At 48.6% G+C, this 25,848-nt stretch overlaps 2 protein-coding genes and 1 long non-coding RNA gene across 4 annotated transcripts in view; 2 read left to right on the top strand and 1 right to left on the bottom strand.

The window, feature by feature from the left end:
- The first annotated feature begins 1,183 nt into the window (after positions 1 to 1,183).
- LOC135828113 (uncharacterized) lies at positions 1,184 to 7,512 on the top strand. Its single transcript, XM_065340545.1, has 6 exons — positions 1,184 to 3,647; positions 3,836 to 4,154; positions 4,278 to 4,480; positions 4,746 to 5,071; positions 5,300 to 6,047; positions 6,281 to 7,512. The coding sequence occupies exons 1-6, from the start codon at positions 1,184 to 1,186 to the stop codon at positions 6,283 to 6,285; spliced, it is 4,065 nt and encodes a 1,354-aa protein (XP_065196617.1). The 3' UTR covers positions 6,286 to 7,512.
- An 11,375-nt stretch (positions 7,513 to 18,887) lies between these two features.
- Positions 18,888 to 21,424, bottom strand: LOC135828112 (NACHT, LRR and PYD domains-containing protein 3-like). Its single transcript, XM_065340544.1, has 2 exons — positions 19,417 to 21,424; positions 18,888 to 18,892 (listed from the first exon to the last, which is right to left on the bottom strand). Exons 1-2 carry the CDS (start codon positions 21,422 to 21,424, stop codon positions 18,888 to 18,890), a joined length of 2,013 nt encoding a protein of 670 aa, XP_065196616.1.
- Positions 21,425 to 22,442: 1,018 nt separating this feature from the next.
- Positions 22,443 to 25,848, top strand: part of LOC135828559 (uncharacterized) — a 6,242-nt gene continuing 2,836 nt past the window's right edge. For both annotated transcript variants that reach the window (XR_010555707.1, XR_010555708.1), the window contains exon 1: positions 22,443 to 23,018. This is a non-coding gene — a long non-coding RNA (uncharacterized LOC135828559). The remainder of the gene's footprint in view (positions 23,019 to 25,848) is intronic.

Genomic DNA, 25,848 nt, shown 5'->3' with positions numbered 1-25,848 from the left:
GACGTGTGCATATCCCTGAGGTAGTAAGTGAAAGATAAATACATCTATAGGGAATACGGACGGCATGAACAGCTCAGTGCACTGGGTACATAAATACTATTGAAAGTTTTGTTTCGATCTCCTCTCTCCGTCACCAGCCTGCCACGTTGAGACTGACAATAGCGATCGTTCATGGCCACCTCGATTATCTTGGTGGTTGTGGGCTCGCAGGACTGGCAGGAATACAGCACATACGGATGTCGTCTCTTGGTTCTCAGTGTATGCATGCTGTAAACTAATCACTCCCTCCGACGGACACACGCGACAAGCCAGAGAGCCAGAGAGTAATGGTTCACATTGTATTTTGGGAGAGCAACAAAACTAAGACTAAAGTCGAGTGCAAAGAAGAAAGAAGACGGAAGACCCGGTCCCAAACGAAGGACCAAGTCCAAAGGAGAAAATATGGCGGAGTATCAAAATGACCAGCACGTGTCACGCACCAGCTCCACACGCGCGACACCACAATCACTGCATGCATGCACTGCGCTGCCTTGATACATGATCGGGCCGCGGGCGCCAGGAGAACAAAGCGCTAGCACGGACAACACTAGCGGAACTAGCTGGAACAACAGTGTTAAATGCATCATGACAAGAGAACAAGATATTGCATGAAGGTCGACACACATGCACAGTTAGGTGTGATAGTTACAGGTACAGTTCCATTTCAATGCACGTTCCCTTACAGACACCAATAGACACGGCCTTGCGACAACCGTCACCTTCCACACTGACGGAAGCCAGCTCTCTGCGACAAGACGCTGCTTGTAGTACAGGATCCGAAGCTCAAAAATAAAATTGGGTCTGCCACTTCACTCCGAGTATTTGCCGCTTTCAGAGCTGATAGGTGATGGTTATAGAAGGTCAATTTTGTTTGTTGGCCCTTCTGAATCGGGGAAGGAGACGAGCGGCGAGAGGGTTTTCGTCGACGATTTCGCAAGCCTTCTCAAGCGTTCTCAAGGAGGTCGCAAATTTATTTTCGCCGTGCGTCCGTACGCGCATGGCTTGAGCATGCACACATTGCGCACCCACGACAAACATTTGAAAAATTTAGGAAATGACGACGCCGTAGAAAATGACGACGCTGGCCGGGGAACTTATTTGAGGAAGCACGAGGTCTTTCAATTTCAATCCCACGCGAGTAAGCATGGAGGAAGACGAGAATTGTGCCTCCTGTGCACAAAGTCCAGGTAGTGTTGGGCATTTAGTGGCTTCAGCCAGTACTCAGGTTTCGGAAATTTCGTGGGGCTCATGTTTGTGCCACTGTGTGAAGATCGAAGGAAGCGAAAAGGAGGAGAAAGTAAATTTCACGAACACCAGCTGGTCTCGAGTGGTATCTGCTGCCAAAATTCGCCAGGACGGCACATGGGCCTTTCTCTGCCAGGAGCAGTGTAGCACGGATGAGAGCACCCCGCGTGGCTGGTACCATAGGCGCTGCTATGCAGCCTACACCCACAAGAAGACTCTGAGTCGTTTTGAGGGAGAGGAGAGTGGTGGCCTTGCCAGCAATGTTGACGCAGAGGAGGTGGGTGACGCAGATGCCTGTGAGGATGAACCTCCCAAGAAGCGTGTTATGACACGAAGCAAAGTGACAACCATCGACATCACTCTGTGTATAATATGTCAACAAAAAACAAAAAAAAAGAACCGGAAAGCTGAACCGCTTACCCTCTGTTCAGAATTCCGTGCTGGCGAAAGCTTGATCCGTGCGGCAAATGCACGTGGAGATGAAGCAGGCCAGCGGATTTTACTTACCCTCCAGGAGGGCAGTCCCGATTGTGTAGCATCGGACATATGCTACCATTTCTGCTGCTACCGTAACTACACTCATTCTAGCACGGTGGCAGCACTGGAGGCAAAGAAGACGACGGCAGTTGCAGACGACAATGTGTACGATAGAGCCTTTGAGTGGCTGGCTGTATGCATGGAGAAGGAGCTGTTCAGTGAGACAGAAATACGAGCGATGCGTATGGACAGCCTGACGTCCAAGTACAGCGCCAAGCTGGCAGAGCTCGGAGCTGCAAGTCAATACCGACGATGGCTGCTGAAGAAGCGCCTGTTGGAGCATTTTGGAAAACGCATCAACTTCGTCCGTCCTGGTCCATTGTCACCCGAGAGCGTTGTAAGCAGCTCCTTGACAGAATCACAACTGCTACAAGTAGTTGGTGCAGCAGTAGCCAAGGCTGAGGCAGCCCAGCAGTGCGCCGACGAATATGCTGGAGATGATATGGCGGATGAAGATGCACCTCCAGCTATTGATAGCAGCTGCAAGGTACATGCCTTCCACACAGCCATGGCTCTGAACAACGCCATCCGTGATCAGCAGCCCACAATACCCACCATGCCACATGCCAGTGATATCGTAAATGAGAATGCGCCAGTGCCAGACATCCTCTACAATGTGCTTGCCATGACCATTGTCGGCCCTGAGAAGTGTGACATTGGTGACCTGACGGACTCCCGTGTCCATGTCCCTGCCGACATCCATTGCAAGATTTTGGCAATTGCTGAGGATATTGTGTATGCTGCAACTCGTGGATCTATTCTGACACCAAAGCACGTAGCTTTGGCGCTTACTGTCCACCACCACACGAGGAGCAAGCACATGGTGGATCTTCTCAACCAGTTCGGCCATGGCATATCGTATTCAAAGCTGCGAGAAGTAGAAACCGGGTATTCTCTCGAAGTAGCAGGAAGTTCCGCAGCCAGCAGTGTTGTAGTACCCCGTGGCATTTCCCAGCATGGAGGTGATGTTCATTTCTGCTGGGACAATAACGACCTCAACGAGGAAACTCTGAGTGGCCAAGGGACGACACACTGCACCAACGGCATTGTGCTCCAGCACTCGCTGCCCGTCCAGGACGATCCGTGTCCACCAGAAAGTACGAGCCGTGCCGAGCCAGGTAACCAACGCCGACCGCGAAGTGTTGCCCCACCTGCAGTTCCGAGCCTAGAATACAACTGCGGTGCGAGACCAAGACCTCCTCCAATGGCCCATCCAGTTCCTGATGCACAAGGCTCGATTGACCCATTTCTCACTGTGGCATCGATTGACCTGATTTGGTTCTTGTTGCGCGCAGACCAGACGGTATCACCGAAGTTTGGTAGACCTGATGACGAGTCACAACTGGTACCCGCATGGTCCGGCTTCAATGCTGAACTGAACCAGTCAACCGCGCCAGGGACACCAACAACAGTCGGTTACCTGCCGATCATCCCAGCATCGCCTACAGCCATGAGCACAGTTTATGAGCTTGTTGTCCGGTCCCTCCGCACATCGAAGAAGCTGAATCAGCCACATTGTATCATCACCGCCGACCAAGCAGTTTATGCCAAAGCTGTGGAAGTTTGCTGGAAAAATGCTGAGCTGAAGGATGTAGTCCTCCGCATGGGTGCATTCCATACGTCGTGTGCCTTCCTTGCTGTTCTTGGGAAGAGGTTTGGCAGTGCTGGCTTGGAAGACCTCCTCGTCGAGTCAGGCGTAGTTGGCAGCAATGCGTGCAAGCAGGTGATGGCCGGCAAGCATTACAACCGCGGTGTTCGCCTCCATAAGCTTGCCTTTGAGTGTCTGCTGGGAGTGAACTGGAAGCTGTACGAGGACAGCATTGAAGGTGAGGGGACAGAAACATAGGAGTTGTGCTGCAAACTTTCTTTATTGCATTCCATCTGTGCACACTAGACGAAGTGAAGTAGTTTGAGAAATGGTGCCTGTTGTTCTCACTCCAGTGGTCTGCATGTAGCACTTTGTGTTCTAATTTTCTGACCTATGTACATGTGCATGTGTGTTCATGTATTGAAGGTGGAGGAGACACGGTGTCAAGCGATCTTGAAGGAACTTTGTCAGCATTGCGCACATCTGGTATATTTGATGGTGCTGAGTCAGTAACCAGTTCATCCAGCTACCAGAAACTTGAGCAAGGGTACCGAAAGCATGTTCAGCTGCAACGCACCAGCCCAGCATCACCCATGGCCCAGTTTTGGCTAACATACCTCGACATGGTTGGCCTGCTGCTTCAATTCATCCGAGCTACGCGGACAGGGAACTGGTCGCTACATCTGGCATGCATAGAGAACATGTTGCCATGGTTCTTTGCATACGATCGACAGAACTACTCCAGGTGAGATGCTTGGGCCCTTCATTAAGTTATCAGCTGTGTGACCGACGCAATTAAAACATTTTGCTTCAAATACGAATCATTCAGTTCTCCTAAATTGAGTTCTCATTACATTGTGCTTCACAGGTACCTGTCGCTGTATTGGCAACAAATGCGTCAACTGCCTGCTACCAACCCTCCTGCCCACAAAGCCCTATCAGGAGGTTGCTTCTCTGTTGCAAGGTCTACGAACAGCTTCTCGAAGGTGGCTGTTGATCAGTGCATTGAACAGACCATCAACCGGCAAAGCAAGTCACATGGAGGACTCATTGGCTTCAGCCGCAACCCAGGTAAGGGCAAAAATTCGTAACAACTGACCAAACTTCAAATTATCCAATAGAACATACATGTACACTGATGGGGAGATACTTCCTGATGATCCCACATGCAAGATCAAACAGTAAGCAACCAATGTACACTATGCAAACACAGTGCTGCCCACCTGCATCACGAATAGGAAATGATTCGACTCTAATGTGATCCTGAACAGTTGTGGATTACATGTACATGATGATGTATTTCTCCTTCCCTTTTCTGTATAATTGTCCTATAAAGGAACTGTTCACCGCTGGGTGCTCACAGCTCACGAGCGAGCGGCTGTTGCAAGTGCATGTAACGACCTCGTCAAAGCGGAGGACTATGATGGCACAGCAAGGCCACACAAGGACAACACAGACAGCAGAATGAAACGGGATCAAAGCGACTATGGGAAGCTCGAAAAGCGGTTGGCAGAGTTCAGCCATCCGTTCCTTGGTGAAGATTTGATCAGCCTCTCCAGTGGGAAAGTCTGTTCTGCTCAAGCAACCTCCGATCTCCTATCCAGTCACACGCAGGGAAAGAGTGCAATGAGCAAGTTCGTAGCAGACCGCTTGGAGAGTCAGGTAAGACGGTTATGATTTTGCAGCACACCATGTTAAAAGTCTTGACGTGTGGATATATGATAGGATGCATGTTTTGGTGACATACTTTGTTACCAAACACATTGAAATCAAAAGTGACGCTGTAGGGGATGTTATAATTCCGTTCTGTACTCCGTAATCCATGCACTACGTTCTAAGTTGTCAACCCATTTGTGTGTGTGTGCATGCGTGACTTGTTTCTTCCTACAGGCAGTTGATTTCTTCACACCGATATCACGGCTGAACCTGAAGACGTTCTCGGAAACCAAATCTGCAGCAAAGAAGTCTTCCAAGACAACAGCGATCGTGGCAGATAGGAGCTTATTCGGCCGGCTACTAGTTATGGCTCAATCAAGGTCATTCGACTTGAAGGAACTCTTCCAGCATGAGCTTGGACCAGTCCCATGGGCCCTGGCCAACGCAGACGGATCCCTTGTGAAGACTCCAAAGAGTAAGCTGCTGCTTGCTCTTGAGAAGAAAGTTGACCCACTGGAGTCAGTTCCGCGTGGTCCTGCCGTTATGGTCGACGCGATGGCATTACTGCAGAGCTACACATCTGCGCCACCGACATTCGGACAGCTCAGCGAACAAGTCTTCAAGCAGCTAGTCTCCTACCTTCCAGCTACACCTCCAGCACGAGTTGACTTCGTAGCAGATCAATACCACACTGCGTCGATTAAGTCGTGCGAGCGCTCAAAGCGAACGGCCTCAACTGAGCCCCTGCGAGTGGCAGTACAACGTCCAGACCAGGCTATTCCTACTCAGTGGAAGCGGTTCATGGCAAGCGGAGCGAATAAGGCCGGCCTAATCCAGTTCTTCGCTGACCATTGGAGTTCTACACCGGAGCTCAAGGCAACATTGGGTGTCAGTCGCAGTGTATTCATAACCGTGGACAGCAGTGCTACGTGTTGCAAGAAGAAGAAGGGAAATCGACACTTTCACGGCACCAGGTGTCCAGGTTAGTATTATAAAAGACAAACAGTACAATGTCATGTTTATTGCGACTTTGACTATTGTCAAGCAAGTGGTATAAAACATTTGCTGCATATTGGTCCCACAAGTACAAGTAGGATATTGCTGATGGATTGAATTCAGTGATGAAAATCACATAATCTGGCAGAGCCATGTTATCGTTCTCTGAATGCCCGGGAAATCATTTTGCTCTTTTTACAATTTTGATCATGTTCACAGGTTGACCAGCAATCATGAGGAAGCAGACACCCGGCTGATCCTTCATGCCGCTGATGCTGTGCAGCAAGGATTCCCAGATGTTGTCATTCGGTCGCCAGACACGGATGTAGCCGTGATTGCCATTGGCTCCGCTAGCAGCATTCCCGGTCGGCTCATATTCCAGACTGGCACGCAGCAACGGAGGCGGTTCATCGACCTTACCCAGCTGTCACAGAAGCTGGGCCCCCTGGTTTCGTCTGCAATTGTTGGACTGCATGCTCTTACTGGGTGTGACAGTGTCAGTTCCTTTTCTGGGAAGGGAAAGACTGCTCCGCTGAAGCTGCTCCTGTCAAGCACGCGAATGGCAGAGGCACTGGCGACACTGGGTGTCAATGCTACATCGGATGACCAGCTGCTTTCTGAATGTGAGTGGTTTGCGTGTGCCTTGTATGGCAATCCTGGCCAGCAAGACATCAACAGCCTGCGCTACCAAAAGTTCTGTGCGGCCACATCCTGTGCTCCGCACAAACTACCGCCCTCACGCGACGCTCTCCATCAACATGTGGCCAGGGCTAACTACCAGGCCCACATTTGGCGGAGCGCCACCACTGCGATGCCAGAAGTACCGAGTCCAGTGGGCCATGGCTGGCAGTCGGAGACTGACGGCACGCTTTCCATCTCCTGGATGCTGCAGCGCGTCGCTCCTGCTGACATACTAAAACTGGTGAGCTGTGGGTGCAAGACAAGGCACTGCGTAAGTCAGCACTGTTCGTGCAAGAAGGCGTCCTTGGCTTGCACGGACATCTGCTCGTGCTGCTCATGCGCCAATCCGTTTGGGGCCGTACTCGAACAGAACGACAGCTCCGGTGCCGCAGATGTGGGAACAACTGCATGTGAAGGCGACCAAAACAGTGAGAGCGAGGAAAGTACTGGTGCTGACGACTTTGAAGAGTCTGACTCCAGCTCAGATTCTGATGAGGATCCAGATCAGGAGTTTGACGACTCGCTGTAGACACTGGCAACTGCACCGTCCTCCCCTGGTCCAAGCCACCCATTGTGTTTGTGAATTATGGCTATGGCTGTCAACACACCTAACCTGTTCACACATTGTATATAAACTGCTTGTACATAGCTTGGCTTCTAAAGTGATGACGCTATCATCCTACATTTTATTCCAATTTACATATTAAACTGGGCATATTGTCCATGAATTGCACAGCACTGGACATGTCTTCTTCACTACAGTTGTACTTGTAGTATTTATTTATTTCATTTTCGATTGAGTAGTGACTACAATGCGTTTATATCATTTCTAGTCTTCTCTAACTCTAATTTAATCGAGTGCTATTGAAGGTGTGTGTGCCTGAGAGAGAAGCAGGGAAAGGGTCCAAGCTTACCTTTGCAGAATGATAGGTAAGGTGTCCCTCGTATCGATCGTATCAACGAAATTCCAATCAAGAAAACATTTGAGATCACTCGCGAAGCGGCGTCAAACTACACGACACGACGGGTAGTTTGTTGGCTGCCATTGCGAGTGGGTAGTGGAAGGACCAAACGATATCTAGGCTGGGCTTACGAAGTCCCTGTGCTTTACTTCTACAAGAGCGAGAGTAAACTTCTTGACCAAGAATATGATCAACAACAAAGTGAAGTCGCCGACCAGATCAGACACTCGCTTTGAGTTTTCAAATTTGACTGCATTTGGTTGTCATGTGCGTACTCTACGCAACTCAGAATCGGCCCGAGACGAAAGGTGAGCAGTTCAAGTGACCGACGAAGCTGAACTAAAATTGCCTCTCGCGGAGCTCCTTCCCCGATCTAGACGGGCCAACAACTACCATTCGACTCCACAACAGGTACTCTCTCCACCTGTACAGTTCGATTTTACTCGGATTCTAGTGGCAGACCACTTTCAGATTTAGACACTTTTTTTTGGCCCATCTGGTGATGCATTGGTGCCTTGATCTCCATGGCCGGAGGGGTAGTCATATCCATGGCCGGAGGAGTAGTCGTTGTTGCCGCTGCAGTAGCGGCTTTTGCAGTAGCCGCTGTTGTGCTAGCCGCTGTTTTGGTAGCCGCTTCTGTGGTAGCTACTTCTGTAGTAGCCGCTGCTGCTGCTGCCGTGGTCTGCTCTGGCTCACTTGGCTGCGGAATGTGGATTTCAGTGACAGCTGGTACAGTCAGACCTCGCTTATCCGGTCCTCTTTTATCCGGATCCCTCGCCATCCGGAAGAAAATCGTTGGTTACTGATTTACAGCATATGCCATTCATACATACAGTATGTGTGTTCGATTATCCGGTTCCCTCGCCTATCCGGATATTTTTGTGGAAAACGGATGTGTGCGGTTATGCGAGGTCTGACTGTATGTCCAGAAATCCTCCAAACGAATCCGCGTTTTCAAACCAGGAGACTGCGTGTGTGTCGAGTACGTCTGGCCCATCTCCGCTGCTATGTACGGGAGTTTGGAGAACTTCATCAATAACGTTGTCATGGATCAGTGGTGGGAGAAAGGCCAATTTGCCTTTCTGACGATGCTCGGCATGCGGACTTTGACGTACCAGTGGACCACGACCAATGCTGCGCTCGGCTCGTCTGTGTTCAACCGATGACTCGTTCAATGCCGTGGCCACTGTCTCCTGGGCATCACGTGTTCTGGAGCCATGGACGTCTTTCACTGGTAAGGCTACACAGTACCATGGCAACACGATGGCTAATGAGAGTAGCAGTGACCAGCCATGGTGAATCAGCAACATCTTTCCTACAGTAACACACACACACACACACACACACACACACACATACACACACACATACACACACATATACACACATACATGCACACACACACACACATATACACACATGCACATGCACTCACACACACACACACACACACACACACACACACACACACACACACACACACACACACACACACACACACACACACACACAACAACAACAACATGGTAAGATCATTATTTTGAAGATTTTAGAAATGGTGACACTGAAGACCAATTTTCCATTAATTTGGTCTTTATATTAATACCAGGCAGGCACAGTGGGTTGGTAAGACCATGGTTGAGACACGAGAGGTACCTGGTTCAAGTCCTGCATGGGAGCGGTTTTTCCAGCAGTGTTGCTACCCACAGTCAACTGGGAACTTGTGGCCAGGCACAAGGGGTACATGGATGGGGTACATGGATGTGGCTAATGGGGTTTGCCAGTGGTTGTGAGACTTATCCACTCACCCCCACCGTTAGGCGCTGCATCTGCCGCTAGGGTTTACCGTGTATTAGCGGCAGTCGTGAGTTCCCCTCGGGAATGGACACGAACATTTACTCTTTTTTTCATTAATACTTGCGCGATAAGATCTGCGTGTAATCAGGCAAGTCTACGCGAGGCAAGACGAGTGGCTGATAAGTGGCTGATAGACTGTTCATGCTGGTGTCTGCAAGCGTTCTGGGGTCTCGTCTGGTCACAAGAACAGCTTATTACGTTTGTGAAGATATTGATAAAACACTGAACTGCTAATACAGAAGAAAACTGCGCATAAGTTTGTTTGTTTGTTAGGGTATTTTATTTTAATCCGTAAATCCAAACGATCACGCTGAAATGCTCAATGACAAAGCAGGGAATATGTCATTGCGTTACAGGGAAGGATAGTTGGCGAGAAAACAGTGAGAAAGAGGAGAGAATCGGAGATATCTCAATACCCCACCAAGTCATATTCTATTAACACATGTCAAGGGAAAATTGGTGGTAATGTGCTCCACTTGAAAGCGTTCTTGTGATTGTCGTCAGTTGGAACAACATCACTCTATTGATATGAAGCAAAAATTAGAGATTATCTAGGGAGAAAATGTAACCTTTTTCCTACAGGAAAATGTTTGTCAAATGTTGCACTTTCTCTCTATATTATATCCTACGTGTCAATTCAGTAAGGTTATTTTAACTGATGATGATCACAAGAAAACGTTCTTGGAACACCTACTAATAACCACAAACGTTGCCTTGACGTGTATATAGAATAACGTTAGGAGTGCGCATTTCATCTTTTTTATTGCTATATTTCAAATTGTTGCCTCTACGTGGATTATGTTACTTATAAAGACCGGAGATGAATGTTTGAATGCATACTTTCTCTAATCTAGTTTCCTTGGAGACAAGAATGCGATAATGCTCCAATGTCCTTGTTGATTTGATTTTCTGGAAAACCTCACACACACCATCTTCAACCCAAGTGGTCTCTTCGCTGCAAAAATCATTTGATTTTGCCTGTGTGCTAGTGAAAGCGAAAACTTTCAAAATGTTCTTAAAGAGCCGGAACTCTGTCCTTTCTGCAATTAGCGCTATGCTAATTGAAGCAACGAAAATACAATCCCAATCCGCACAACTTACTATTCAGATGTATGTAGAAGTTCTCAGCTCTTCCTTTGTATGACGTGATATCTGCTTCTTGCTGAGGTCCGCACAAACACAACGTGTACCTGAAAATGTATCAACTGTAGATTTGGTTACTGTCTGCTAATCTCTGCTTGAAAATAAGCTTGTCGCATTGGCAGTAAGAACTTGTGAACTGAGACATCCATACCTTTTTTTATAGTGGCTGCTAAGCATTCAATGAGCGAACTCTGGAAAAGGCTTGAACCTTTCAAAACTGGGAGGCGTTTTCCAAGTATGGCTTCTATCTGTGTCGTTGTACGCAACCCTCTAACATGTTTGTATCAGAACATCTCTACACACTTAGAAGTATTATAGTATTAAAGGACCCTCTCCTTGTTGCGACGTGCATGTATGGTGGTCACTTACTCTTTGATCTTCGAAGTACATAGAAAAAGGGTTAGCGGTTAGCCTCATAGTAGGACGTGTTGTATCATTTTGAAGCAGGATCCCCGATTTGGTCTGACCAACTACATTGTAGATAGGATTATGGCATATCAGAAGAATACACTCATACATGGCTGACAGTACGAGCACAAACCCTGTTCTGTGGCCCTGTGCACATGTGGTGTGTTGGTGTCAACTGGATGTCGTGTATTTGTACTCACACTTGTGAACCCCACTGACCATGTATGTTCTGCATAGTGCACTAATGACGTAATGTTATTCTTCTTTTTATAGCAGTGTGTACTCTGCATTGGCATGATCTGATTCCTTTTTTGGTTTACTCTCTTTATGACCACGTTGCAGTTATATCATGGCCATGTTGCTGTGGACGCAGTGTCAGAATTTTTTTATCAGGCGACACGGACGGCCCGATTTCCTTTCCCAACCTGGCCTTGCTGCTGCTGTTGCACCATACTTTCTTGTGTTCTGGTTGGTAGTTATTATGAGAAGCCCCCCCCCCCCAATATAGCTGTAACTTGGGATTTGTTTTCATTAGTACCAGTAGTAGTCAGATCGATGATCTACAACTAATGATACTGAACTAGAACAACGGGAAGATTCATCAAGAGACAGCAGCGGACCGAACATTTCACAATATTGATGTTCCATTACGCGCAAGTGTGGGAGCAAACCTTTTCTTACGAGCAACTGTGTTATTATTAGTAGTAGTAGCAGTACCAGTAGTAGTTTCCTTGCCTGGACAGTTTACCTACATGTACACTGACTGCACACTGGTCACTTGCTGTTTTAGTTTCTAAACTGACCAAGTAGAGCGAAAGATACCTGAAGACGGTCACAAGAAAACGCTCTGGATTGCTTACTTACTATATTTCTCTTCATGTGTGGGAATGATGCCTGATGGCACATTGAATTATTTCAATAGCTTTACAAAGACACTCCTAACCAGTAGGAGCTTCGGCTTTCAGTACCGACGGGCTGCAATAATGTGGGTATTCCCATCTGCCGTCATGCCGACTGGAGCACAAGAGAATCATTCTGACATAGGATTTCGCTCTAAAAGTCAACTTTAGAGGCGGATGCAACAAATTTTCGTGCTCCGAGAATTACCCTCTGCAGTACGTCCCTACCTTTTGGGTAGTTCGGCCCAAACCACTTTGTATTCTATAGACTAACACAATGTCTCTCGATGAGAATACACACCTAGCTCTGTTTGGATATCAGGATCTGATCAACCTTGGTGAGCTGAAATCCGTCGACCAAGCAGCGAGTCTCTCTCGGCCTGAACTCGTCAAGCACCTCCGGGAAAAAGGCGTGGGAGTGCTGCCTCAGCCAGCCACTACACACGGTACGTCTGTTGTAGAAGACCAGCTTAATAGCCTTGCGGTATCCTTCGCATCCATGTCCGCGGAGTTTGTGTCCATGAAAGAGGATAAAGATGACACAATATTGTCGTTGAAACTAGAGGTTCAGGAACTCAAGCGAGAAATCAAAGAGCTTCGACAACAACACATTGCACACACATCCGTACCCCAGCCCAATATGGGAAGGAAGTCGTACAGTACTGTAACATCAGGAACCGTTCCCACAACCACAACACGTGTACAGTCTGCAAATTCAGGTCCGAATATAGATCATCCACCTATTGCATCAATGCAGAGAAGTCCAATGTACACAAGCCCATCCGCGCATCAAGGGAACGCAGGTACAGAAGAGACATCTGAGACCGTCTCAGCCACCAGACACTCTGAACCCAGAACAGAAACAGGCACCGGTAGTACACACCCGCACCATACAGAGTGGCAAGAGTACAGCCGCCGCTCACGTAGACCTTCCCCACAGCCCGAAAACGGCGCTGATTGTCTCAGAAGCCCTGCGCAGCACCCTCACTTCTCGGTATGTAAAGAAGTCAGCAGATACTGAGCCGGCAGACGATCCTTGCGTTCTGATAGGTGTCATGGCCATCAAGAAACTCGTTATCTATCTTGGTAGTATCAAGGTCGGCTGCAATGCAGAGTCTATCTCACATCCTTTATTGCTGAACCCACAAATAATTGTGATACAGATTGTAAACCATTCGAGGTAAAAGAGAAAGCCATTAATAATAAAAAAGAAAAGAAAAAAGGTTATTGTACCATGCCAAACGGCTATTATTATGTCATGTACCAATTGTAGTACATAACGTAGTATTCACGCACCTACAAAATACTTTGCAGGATAATATTTAAATTGCCTAGCATGCCTACAAATCCGCAGAGCATGCCAATATTAAATAGGCCAACATATGAATAACGAAGGCACGTTAATACATGGACAAAAGGCGACATCGGTCTAGAAAAGATAGGCCTATTCTCTTCCGCAAGTAAGACGCTCTGCAACCACGGAGGCACGTGATTGACCACCTCAGCAAAACAAATGCAATTTTGCAGCGTAGCTGTGCCATCACAACAGCGTACTGGAGGTCACTATGCTTGGTCACTATGCTTGTTAACCACCAGCTGAACAATGTTCTTCAATGCACGAGAGCACTCCGTGCCACATATGCCGTTTGTCGAAAATACGAGCGAAGTGAATGACCCCCTCTCGACATCAACAACACGCTGAAGATAGGCCCGCTTCTTCTGATGTTCATTCCGGGAAATCTGTGCAAGGACTTCCTGTCCCGACAGCAAAGACGCCGAGGGGTGAGTAACCCTCACATCAAAGAATGCATCTTGCTGTGGCGACCAAAAGCCCCTTGCACGGATATCCAATCGAGCCTCTGCAGCACGATTAGCGGTAGCGCCGTGAAGTTGTTCACCATCCAACGGCAAAAGCGGTGGCTCTGTTTGAACATCCGGGATGGCAGAAGTCATCACCTCCACCAGCACATCACGAAGCTCATTGTGTCGCAGACTTGGGTAGCCCCTGTAGGGCATGTCAATGCATGGTCGACAGACATGTTTCTACCACACACCCAAGTATTGTAAGTTGGTGGGAGGCCGTCAATACCCCAGCCATAGCGCAGGGCGAGACCATCCCGGAAACATGCTTTGTTTAGCGCAAAGCGGTTCACAGCCAGAGGCTCAGCCGGTACCAGTGAGTGTGCCAGCACTGGCACCAGTATCAGCAACAGACTCAGTGAGTACACAGGCAGCAGTATCAGCAACAGACTGAGTGAGTGCACAGGCACCAGTATCAGCTACAGACTGAGTGAGTACACAGGCACCAGTATCAGCAACAGACTGAGTGAGTACACAGGCACCAGTATCAGCAACAGACTCAGTGAGTACACAGGCACCAGTATCAGCAACAGACTCAGTGAGTACACAGGCAGCAGCATTACGCACGAGTACTACAGGTGGAATCCTGATAATTCCAACACCAAAATGCCGGGAAAAACTTCTAATTATCCGGACATTCTAATTATCCAAACATGTACCCAGAACACATTATTTACTTCAGAAGTATGTCAAAATGCTCGCATTGACACGCAGAGCTGCACTATGCACCTTAGACACAGATTTAGTGGACGCTGAACGCCTGCGCATGCAAACCAAACTGGTTTGCAGAAAATACAACGAACTTCTAATTATGCTTTGCTAAATTCGAATTATCAGCACAAATCCCACACACTTTCTATGTAAATGGATTCCGTGGGACTTCTAATTAACCTGACATACCCAGTTCGAGGTTCTAATTTTCAGAAATTATTATGTGGAAATCATATTGACAAAAATCGGTCCCGGACGAAACTTCTATTTAAGCAGTGTGTTCTAATTAAGCCATATTCGAATTATCAGGATTTCACCTGTACTAGCAGACTCACAGCTACCAGGACAACCAGAACTGCATCCACACCAGCACCAGCACCAGTGACTGTATCTACTCTGTCCATATTGTCTTGGCAACCTCCTGCAGTGGCTAACACGTCAGTGCCTGTAGAGCCAAGGTTCACTAAGCTGAAAAGCAAACAGCCAATGGAGTCCAGGCCTCGAATGACGCATGCACTCACACTGGATCCAGCCGCTCCTGCAGGCGCCGCCCAGCCATACCTACCAGAGCCAGTATGGTCATGCATTTCGAGCTGCCAGCTTCTTCCACGTCAAGCCACTGGAGATACCGAATTTGTCTGGAAAGCCTGGAGACTACGACCGATGGAGGCAGCACTTCAGGCATGTTGTGGAAGAAGACGCACTCACTTCAGAGAGCTACAAGCTGGCTCAGCTGAGAGAGTCGCTGATGGGTGGGTCTGCGTATGACATTGTCAAGGGAATCCTAGACGGCCCTGGACTGGAGCATACCACGCTATCCTGAGCGAGCTCGATCAATGGTACGGCGAGGATGCTCGTACACTTGAGGGCAAGAAAAGGAAATCATGCAGTGGCCGCGGCTCAAAGACTCAGAAGGTATCGCGAAGTTTGCGCTGAAACTCCGAACAAAGTTAGTCAACATGGAGCTGTGTGGAATTCAGCCAGGTAGCGAGTTATCCCTGATCGTGAGACACAAGCTCCCTTAGCCCATGCTGATCCGGTACCTTGACAAATATGATGAGACAGCATGTGACATATACCATTTGGCTGAATGGCTGCTCGCCAAGGTACACACAACACGCCGTGCAGAGGAACGTCTGCGGTCAACAGATAGCAGCTCGTATGGCAAATCCAGCCCAGCCGTGGGGAAGCCTTTCCACCGCAGCAGAACCTTTGCAGCCAAAGCAGACTCTCCAAAGTTGCCCAAGCAGAAACAGCAGCAGCAGGAGCCAAAGCAGCATGAGGCATCATGCCCCAGTGTGGCAAGGATCACCGGCTAGACGTCTGCACAGACTTCATCAAGATGAATGTCAATGAACGGTGGGACTGCATAAGAGCCAACAGAGATACTTGCGCTCTATGCTTCGAATCAGGTCACCGTGCCGTAGCCTGCCAGGCAAAGCCGTGCGAAAAATGCAACCGGCAGCATCACGCCATGCTTCACAGCGACAGTCGCCAGCCGTCAGAAACGGGCCTTCCCGTATGTCACATGACTGTCGCCTTGGAGTCGACCAATGACAGATCAAATTACGCGGGCTGGAAAGCGCGATCCTGCCTGCTGTCTAGTGCTGAATGGTGATGGAACTAGTTCCACTGCCCGTCGTCAAGTGACGACGGGCAGTGGACGGAATCCACTGCCCGTCGTCACTGGACGACGGGCAGTGGCCAGAATCCACTGCCCGTCGTCACTTGACGACGGGCAGTGGACAGAATCCACTCATGAGTCTACCATTTCAATGACAAGCTTCTGTGGTCTGAAAGTACATGCAAAAGTCATGTACAGTAGTCCGTGTACGGTTGTCGAAGTCACACTCACTCAGCTCACACCTGTCCTGCCCTGTCCTGTCACAGAGTCACAGCCTCATACATAGGACTCGAGTCACAGAATGGTTCATGTAAACTCAACGTCAAAGAGTCAGAGTGATCTCCTTGGCTTGTAATTGGGTGCATACGGGAAACACGTTCCAGCCACTCATACTCGGTCAGTACCGCTGCTCATCCAGCCCTTGCCGCTATCGCGGCGGGGGCTGGATTCCGCGGTACTGGCCTCATACTCGTGCAGGAACCTGTACTTCTTTCGCCGGAAGCCAGATTCTGGTGACTCCGAGTAAGCAGCTAGCTACCGTAATTAGAGAGTTTTCGCACGGCGTGCAACGGGACAAGGCCGAACGCGAGGCTATTCACGTGCGTGACGCACGCGTACTTGAAAAGAGCTTTCGCAGCGCTAGCAGGTGAACATGGTGGGGGGGGGGGGGGATATGGCCCATATGGTGAACCATTAGAACTTTGCGTATCGCACGTGCTGGGCCATCAAGTGCCGGCATGCCGGCATGCCAACGTGATGAGTCCACGTTGGCAACGCGCGTTTGCCTCGCTTCTGAACGTGGCACGTGACCTTCGAACGCGTCAAGTGAGCGCGTTGCACGCCGTGCGAAAACTCTCTATGGTGCGCCTTCCCCTAGCCCGCCACCGGTGCACCAGAGACTGGCGATGTTTCCTGGTCCTGACAAAATAATTATTATAGTCCGTGTGGTCGACGTCACCGTAGGCGGCAAAGTCTATTGCCGATCTATTCACCACCTTGTCCCCTTGCTGGATGCAGATCAGTAAGACAGTGATGTTTAACCAGACAAACTGTGCTGTGTAATTCATAATAACCATAATAACATGTTAGCAATGTTCTTAGTTTTTTGCTTAGTATCTTAGCATAGTAGTTGTACTCACTCGTTGGCGCATTTTACCCGCCACTCCTGAGTGAAGGGGGATATGTGCTGGAATACTCCATCTCTGCAGTAGAGCATGGTTATGTACTTGCATGAATCTGTAGCCTTACACCGTGTGTAGTATCATGTCACCATGGTCACGCATGACCTGATGACCGCATGACTAAATCCAGTGTGCATTGATACCCTTTGCCGCTGGCTCCAGTACGGTGGGTCAGTTTTCAGTCATTCACCAATCAATGCATTTGTTTTCCCGTACCTGTCACTGCACTGCACTTCCTTCGTGACCCGGGTCTGTTGCGAGCGCTCATGTTTCCTTTGCGTCTCCTTCGGAGCGCTTTCCTGCTCTCCGTGTCTCTTTGCATCCCTGCACTTTGGCTGGCGCTGCTTGCAATCAGCTCCTTTATATTCACATGTTCCGTGCTATATTTGTTAGATGTAGAGTTTGTTTGTTAGAGTTACTTAGACCTACTGATGTCGAGTAAGACCTACGAGAGGTAGAGTCAGTCTAGAGTTTGCTTGCGCCGCTTGCAATTGTTATTTCGCAGCTCAGAGTTTTGCTTGCGTTTTCAGAGTTTCGTGGTTCACAGAGATTCCTCGTTCTTCACAGTATATCAGTTTGTTATCAACAGTGAGATTCAGTACCAGAGTGTAACATAGCGGACAGTTTGTCTTGTTATAACATTCTTCAAATAGAAATGATATGAACCCTGGGACCAATAAAGGTGGCAGGTACAACATTACACCTTCAAGCAGCCCAGCCTGTTGGTCACAGACCCAACACCATTTGGCAGAAGCGTACCCACCAACCGAACTAGCTGCTACACACACACACACACAAACACACACATGCGCGCGCACCCCACCCGCACCCAACAGAAAAGCTCGCTCATGTGCACCCACATGCGCACACAGTCCAGTATCACACAATGTCAAAAGACAGGCTCAGCACATTTAATTTGATCATCAGCGGATTAGACCTAGGGTTGGTATTACATTTGTAAATTATAATATTACAACTTGGCCGTGATTAGTCAGCCAGATACAAGTTCATGAACAGCAAAAATACTTAAGAAAAAAACGCACACTCGGGGAAAAGAGACTGTTATAAGCAGAGCTACTTCGAAGTACTAAGAAAAAATACAATGTATTCTCTACAGTGGTTGTACTACGAGAGTGGGGTATAGACATGGAAATTATTTCAATCAATAGAAAAATGAAAATTCAAGTTTGACGACAGTAGTGTCTTCTCTATGTACATTAGATAGGTAGAAAAAAAGAACTGGTCTAGGCTTTGCTGCTGCTGCTGGTCTGTGCTCAAGAGACGAATCAGGAAACTAATCATCTACACACTCACATAATGTACACATACTACAAACACAGTCATCACCATCACCAAAGTGAGGTCAGGGTACAGGTAGGGTCAAGGACAAGCTGCTGAAGCCGGGACACCAGTCTGGCATTCTCCGACTGTGTAACCCGTAGTGTACGCAACACAGCATGAGACCGAACAGCTCTCACAAGCCTTTCCAAACAATCATCATCATACTGGAAACCACACCCCCGTGCAAACAGCCTACACAGGTTAGGGCATGACTCAACAACTTCACTAACACATGACAGAGGGACAACAACACCTACACGATCACCATGGTAAGTGAGTGGGTAGGACACATAGGCTACACTTAGCTTAGAACAAGTAGACAATGCTTTACACACTGATACAACACCATCACTATCTACAGGATTACTATACACACTGACATACACTAGACTGCCTGACAAAGACTGAATGATGGACGACAGTATACTGCCATCATCACAATCATTCCTGCGAAGATCTAGCGTGCGTACACCCTTGCAGTGCGACAGACCAGCAGCAACGCGTCGCAGACCAGCATTCCCACAGTGAGAACCATAAATATTGATGGTACTGCTATCAAAGCAATAATGTGTGCTGAGAAAGTGCCCAATAGATACACAATCAAAAAGTGATAGCCGTACCCTCGAAAACCAAAGGCCTTTGTGAAACACTTGTGAAAAGAATGAACAATGACCATCACAGGACGCACCTTGATACTGGCAGTGTTCATGATGAGCCACCAGAAGATGAACTAGATAGCGCCGTTCCTCGGTCGACTCCGCTGGACGAACTGCAGGCATAGCAGTAGCAGTAGCGTCCTCGGTGGATGACGGGTTGGACATCTTGGCGAGTGGACGCATCATAGGCTCGCATTGCAATGCCGTTACGGGATTGACGTTGCGCACAGCAGTGAGGAATACTTCCGTGTTGGGATCCACTGCCTCTTTCTTCCACACATCGATGAGAGTGGACAGAAATAGTTCATCCGTCAACTCTCTCCCCCGTGGCAAGGCGCTCTCGACACGTTGGCAGCCGCTGCCCTCGCCGCACGTCTCCTCCAGCAGCTTGTCGGCTAGTTCTTTCATTTTCTCATACGTTAGCGTTGCACAAAGCATGGACTGCATCCTTTCAAGACCCGGACGTGCAGTCTTGCGATGGGAGTAGCTGACAATGTGAGCCACAAGACGAGAGTCGGCAGTGTCCGATGTTGACGATGTACGCTCCTCACAGATTAGCCGCCAGAGATGCTCTATGACGACGAACGAGGGTTTGCGCGGTAACAGTGTGATGACGAAGCGCCAGAACATTGTCATGTGACCACTGTAATGACCGACTCTCTTCACCAGCCATGCCGCGTCATGCTCGTCCTTCAGCACTTCGCGTGACAGATACCATGCCGACATGAACTCCTGTAGGGACAGGTGAGCGAAGCGGTACTGTCGGTTCTCAGTCGAGGTGCCGTCTTTGTAAGCAATTAGTAGTCCAAGCTGAAGAGCGGCATCACTTAGACCGGCGCTTTTCACTTCCGACTCGCTGAACACAGCGTTTTTCTCCGACAACATTGCAAGTGCAAAGCGGGAGACCTCGTACAGCAACTCCATCTCCTGTGCATCCGTCTCGGCAAACGACTTGTGCAATTTGCCTGCATTCCGCTCCAAGACGCGTAGAAGTAGCGACTCGTACAACGCTGTGCTCGATTTCGCCAAGCCACGTCCGCTGTGGTACAGCTCACATGCCAGAGCAGCAAATAATGGAGTTCCCATCAATGCTAGCATGTCCGGCTGTGCATGCAGCTTCTCCAGCATCTCCTCCGCTTGTTTTCCGCCCACCACTTTTCTCACGTACGTCTTCACGTTCTCTTGTGAAAATCCGATAACCTCCAGTTGTTGATGGTACTTTCCACATTGGCTTAACTTGTAAGCATCGGCGCATGGTCGAGATGTGACCACCACATGCATATCAACACTGCGTTCCCTCAACAGCATGTCTTGCATGTACGGGCTACATTTCTCCAGGCTGCATTCGTCCATGCCGTCAAGCACAACACAGAGACGTGACGGATGACGGCGAAAGTAGCGAGCTATCTCCTCCAGCTCATCTTGTTCCATGTCCAACCTGTCGAATCGAGCAGCCAGCAACTCACACAGGTTAGTTGCAGATCGCACCTCAGCACGTCGTAACTCAACAGCCAAGACAAGATCAATCTTCTCCTTCAACAGCGAATCTATAGCCCACAGGTATTCCAGCATTAGAAGGAAGATTGTAGATTTGCCACTGCCCGCACTGCCAAACGCAAGCACGTTATTCTTATTCACTCCAATGGACACGTTGCTAGCTGCACGAGACAGAAGTCCACATTCGGAATCAACTACTCCGCTGGCGCCTGTTTGGCCCTTTGCACTATCGCTACCCGTGTCAGAGAAGATCTCGCTAAGTTCAATGCCACGTGTCTTTGCGGACTTTCCATCCTGAGCTGCTCTGATAGCATCTAGCTGGCGTGCTCTCTCAGTTTCGGAGGAAAAGAACGACTCGCTCTTGAAAAGTGTTTCTACTTCATCCTTCGTCAGCAGAGTAAGATTGACAAAGAGCTCGCCCAAAGCTATTTCCCTATCTGTTCCTAAACCCCCGCTGATCTGCACACCACGATCCTTTACTGCATCACGCAATCGTGTCTGCGCCTTCAGGAGAGACGCTGGTAATTTGTGATCCTCCGCCATCGTCAGTCCTCAAGGGATTCTGAGTATCGATCGTGTCTTCATCATCTGCATAATAATTACCATAATTAAAGTCATGCAGAAATCACAGTCATAATTACTGATCAACTCTTTTTTGAAGTTTTTTTTCACCGAAGCAGCGCTCGAGCCAGACAAGTGCCAGAAAGTGAAATTGCGTCCCCCCCCCCCCCCCCCCCCGCCCCCACCCCCCCCCCCCCCGGCCTGTCGAAGTGGTTCACTGAGAACTGTGTGAGCAGCCTGGAAAAATGTGGGCAGTCCTGTAGCTGTATACATGTAGCCTGTATTCTAGGAGCCGGAGACTTGCGTGTTGCGAGGCTTTGTTTCCGTCGACTTTAGATTGCGGGTTTAGCATTTTTTTTTTTTTTTTTTTTTTTTTTTACTATGTTCACACTCCCAGCTCGAAAATAATAAAGAAAGACAATGATACTGAGACTAGGACGAACGTGACAACTATTGAGCAGGGGCTGCACCGAGACGCAGCAGTGATGGTGGGGCATTGATGGCTCTGCCGACCTGAGGTCTCGGCATCACGGCCAAAAACACGCACCAAAAACAAAAGATAGAGCTGTACGAGTCAGCAAAATGAAAAGAAAGGAAGGGTTAACATCAGCGAGTGTGCGGGAGAAACTGTGAGACTATTAACAAATTACAAGGGCTGTTACTGAGAGGAGCATCATCATGGCTGATCATGGCGAGTCGGTTGTCTGAGCCAGTTGTGGTGCATAGATAGGGATAGAGGAGAACGACGAGAGCATCATCATAGCGAGTCTAAACCTCTCTGGTTTGTTATAATCTTTGGACTATAAGTCGCATGCGCTCGATATGACAAGGATTGCGGGGTCGAATCACGTTTCAAGCGGTGAAAATCAAGCGAGAGCGCGCTAAACCTTTCGCAGATTTTTTGAACTTTGGAATTAATCGTGGCTGTTCCCATTTCAGTTCAATACGCAATGGTCTTTTCCTTTTCTACAAATCACGAACCTAATTACTCAATATGCAATGGTCTTTTCCTTTTCTACAAATCACGAAACTAATTTGCCTTCCTTGACGCAGAAGCCCTATACCACTGATTCTACATTTATATCGTAGTACAGTAGGTATGGCTATTGCAGAGTTGATGACTCTGGGCGTAAATCAACGACCCTGTAACGATCCGGTAACTATTCTAAGTTTGTAAGATAGATCGATACCAAGCAGCAAATCTCCTTCCTTGACCTTCTGGTGTGCTGCGCTGATAACCGTGAAGAGTTTACGGCTACTGAATCGTGATGGCTGTGTTGTTCGTGAAGGCCGACCAGAAAGTTTGGCAGAAGCATGGGGAAGCTGTCAAGCTGACAGAAGAATAATTCGTGCATCATGCTGCCCGGCGACCAGTTCCGAAAGTCGCTGCACAAGACATGAACAGTTTGCGCTGTGTGAGCGAGTGGTTGTGACACAAGGAGTCGCGGTGGTGGCAAAAGGAAGGTGAAATGCAGTCGCCAGCTGTATGAAGGGTTACTGCTAAATGTCACAAGCTTGCGAAGATGACAGGTGCGCCTGTCTTTTGTCAGTGACATTTCTCAACATAGCTGGCCAGGTAAGAGATTTTAGTTTCTCCAATATAGGCAAGAGTGCATTAACAAGAGTATGCAACTGTGGTTATGGGTCAGTGCGTGGCGCGCTGCCTTCATTACGTAACTTGCCTTCATCACGCTCTGAAAGTATGCTCTCAAACTCACAATTTCTCCTACGAGCCCATCCATTTTTGCTCCATTCCTTCCAGTGCCTACGCGATCTCTAAATTTTGGCGTGTAAACTCCACTTCCGTACAAAAGTCCATTTCAAACCAGAGGGAAAGTGCGGTGTTCTGTCCCCGGGGAAAATCGCGATTCCGTGGCCGCGTTTTTTCCGCGTTTTATAATAATATTCGCGGGATCCGCGTTAGCATCACTTGAATGTTCAGAAACACACAAGCTATAGCCTTCGCTTCCGCGTTTTTTGCAATTTTTTACGCGTTTTCCGCTATTTTTCCACATTTTTGAACTCTTTTCTTGCAGTACATGTACACACAGTGCACTATTGGGTCAGCAACGTCTCATCGTGACGGCTTTGTACTCAATATGACGAGTGCTTATACCAGAGACTTATACCTGATTGATTTCACTACATACTCACTGAAAATTGACTCATATCAACTGCAAACTTGCCGCATATCAATAATATTCACCGCATATTTACCGCATATTTACCGCAAGTTCACCGCAAATTATGCCATATCTACCGCAAATTCTGGGATTTTTTCCGCGATTTTCCCCAGAGACAGGGTGTTTGATTTTCTGCAGTGCCCGGACTGCAGCTGAATGATGTAATGAAGGCAGCGCGCCGCGCATCTGGCCCATAGGAAAGAGATCACAATTGCCTACTCTTGTTTATGGACACTTGGTATAAACATTTCGAGTTGCAAATAGGAGATGTCTTTTGATAACAATGGCCTGGTTCCTCAGGATGTATGCTGGGACCGATTGTAATTGTTTGCCTGCATATGTATGTGTGAGTGGTGCACGCGTGCACTGGTGTGTTTGTGAGAGTGCACTGGTGTGTTTGTGAGAGTGCACTGGTGTGTTTGTGAGAGTGACCTGGTGTGTTTGTGAGAGTGCACTGGTGTGTTTGTGAGAGTGCACTGGTGTGTTTGTGAGAGTGCACTGGTGTGTTTGTGAGAGTGCACTGGTGTGTTTGTGAGAGTGCACTGGTGTGTTTGTGAGAGTACACTGGTGTGTTTGTGAGAGTGCACTGGTGTGTTTGTGAGAGTGCACTGCTGTGTTTGTGAGAGTGCACTGGTGTGTTTGTGAGAGTACACTGGTGTGTTTGTGAGAGTGCACTGGTGTGTTTGTGAGAGTACACTGGTGTGTTTGTGAGAGTGCACTGGTGTGTTTGTGAGAGTGCACTGGTGTGTTTGTGAGAGTGCACCGGTGTGTTTGTGAGAGTGCACTGGTGTGTATGTGAGAGTGCACTGGTGTGTTTGTGAGAGTGCACTGGTGTGTTTGTGAGAGTGCACTGGTGTGTTTGTGAGAGTGCACTGGTGTGTTTGTGAGAGTGCACTGGTGTGTTTGTGAGAGTGCACTGGTGTGTTTGTGAGAGTGCACTGGTGTGTTTGTGAGAGTGCACTGGTGTGTTTGTGAGAGTGCACTGGTGTGTTTGTGAGAGTGCACTGGTGTGTTTGTGAGAGTGCACTGGTGTGTTTGCGAGAGTACACTGGTGTGTTTGTGAGAGTGCACTGGTGTGTTTGTGGGAGTGCACTGATGTGTTTGTGAGAGTGCACTGGTGTGTTTGTGAGAGTGCACTGGTGTGTTTGTGAGAGTGCACTGGTGTGTGTGTGAGAGTGCACTGGTGTGTTTGTGAGAGTGCACTGGTGTGTTTGTGAGAGTGCACTGGTGTGTTTGTGAGAGTGCACTGGTGTGTTTGTGAGAGTGCACTGGTGTGTTTGTGAGAGTGCACTGGTGTGTTTGTGAGAGTGCACTGGTGTGTGTGTGAGAGTGCACTGGTGTGTTTGTGAGAGTGCACTGATGTGTTTGTGAGAGTGCACTGGTGTGTTTGTGAGAGTACACTGGTGTGTTTGTGAGAGTGCACTGGTGTGTGTGTGAGAGTGCACTGGTGTGTGTGTGTGTGTGTGTGTGTGTGTGTGCACTGGTGTGTTTGTGAGAGTGCACTCGTGTGTGTGTGTGTGTGTGTGTGTGTGTGTGTGTGTGTGTGTGTGTGTGTGTGTGTGTGTGTGTGTGCGTTTGTCGGTCTGTGTGTGCATGTCCGCGGGTGTGTTTATGCGTGCACGGGCGTTCACTGGTGTGTGCATTCGTGTGTGCGCACGCGCCAGTGAATGCAATGATGTGTGTGTGTGTTTGTGTGTGTGTGTGGTACATGGTGTGTGTGGTACATGGTGTGTGGGGGGGGGGGGGGGAGTGCGTGCGCGCGCGCCGGCGTTTACTGGTGAGCAACCTTACATGCGCTGATGTGTGTGTGTGCCCGCAGACGTACACTGGTGTGTGTGTGTGTGTGTGTGTGTGTGTGTGTGTGTGTGTGTGTGTGTGTGTGTGTGTGTGTGTGTGTGTGTCTACAGGAGTCAGTTAGGAATTTTGTAGCTCTCATTGTTTGATTAGTTTTTGTTAGCTTTCAGTTCTCAGGGATGACTCTGGGCATCCAGGGTCGTCCTTGGGACAGTTCCCAGTAGAAGTCCACAGCGGAAAGTCAACAGAGCAGATTACAGGACGAACTTCGGTTCTCGTCACTCTGACTCTGTTTTCCGCTGTTGGACCCATCGCGAGGCCTTGCAAGCCCGCGAATGGAGCCATCTATCGCACGCAGTAGGAGACGAAAGGAGTTTTTAGGAAGGAGTGTGTGTGTGTGTGTGTGTTTGTGTGTGCATGTTTGAGCAA

Source organism: Sycon ciliatum, chromosome 12 (genome assembly GCF_964019385.1).
Source record: "Sycon ciliatum chromosome 12, ocSycCili1.1, whole genome shotgun sequence".
Taxonomy (NCBI): domain Eukaryota; kingdom Metazoa; phylum Porifera; class Calcarea; order Leucosolenida; family Sycettidae; genus Sycon; species Sycon ciliatum.
The sequence above is the reverse complement of the archived record's forward strand: the minus strand, read 5'-3'. Positions and strand labels throughout refer to the sequence as shown.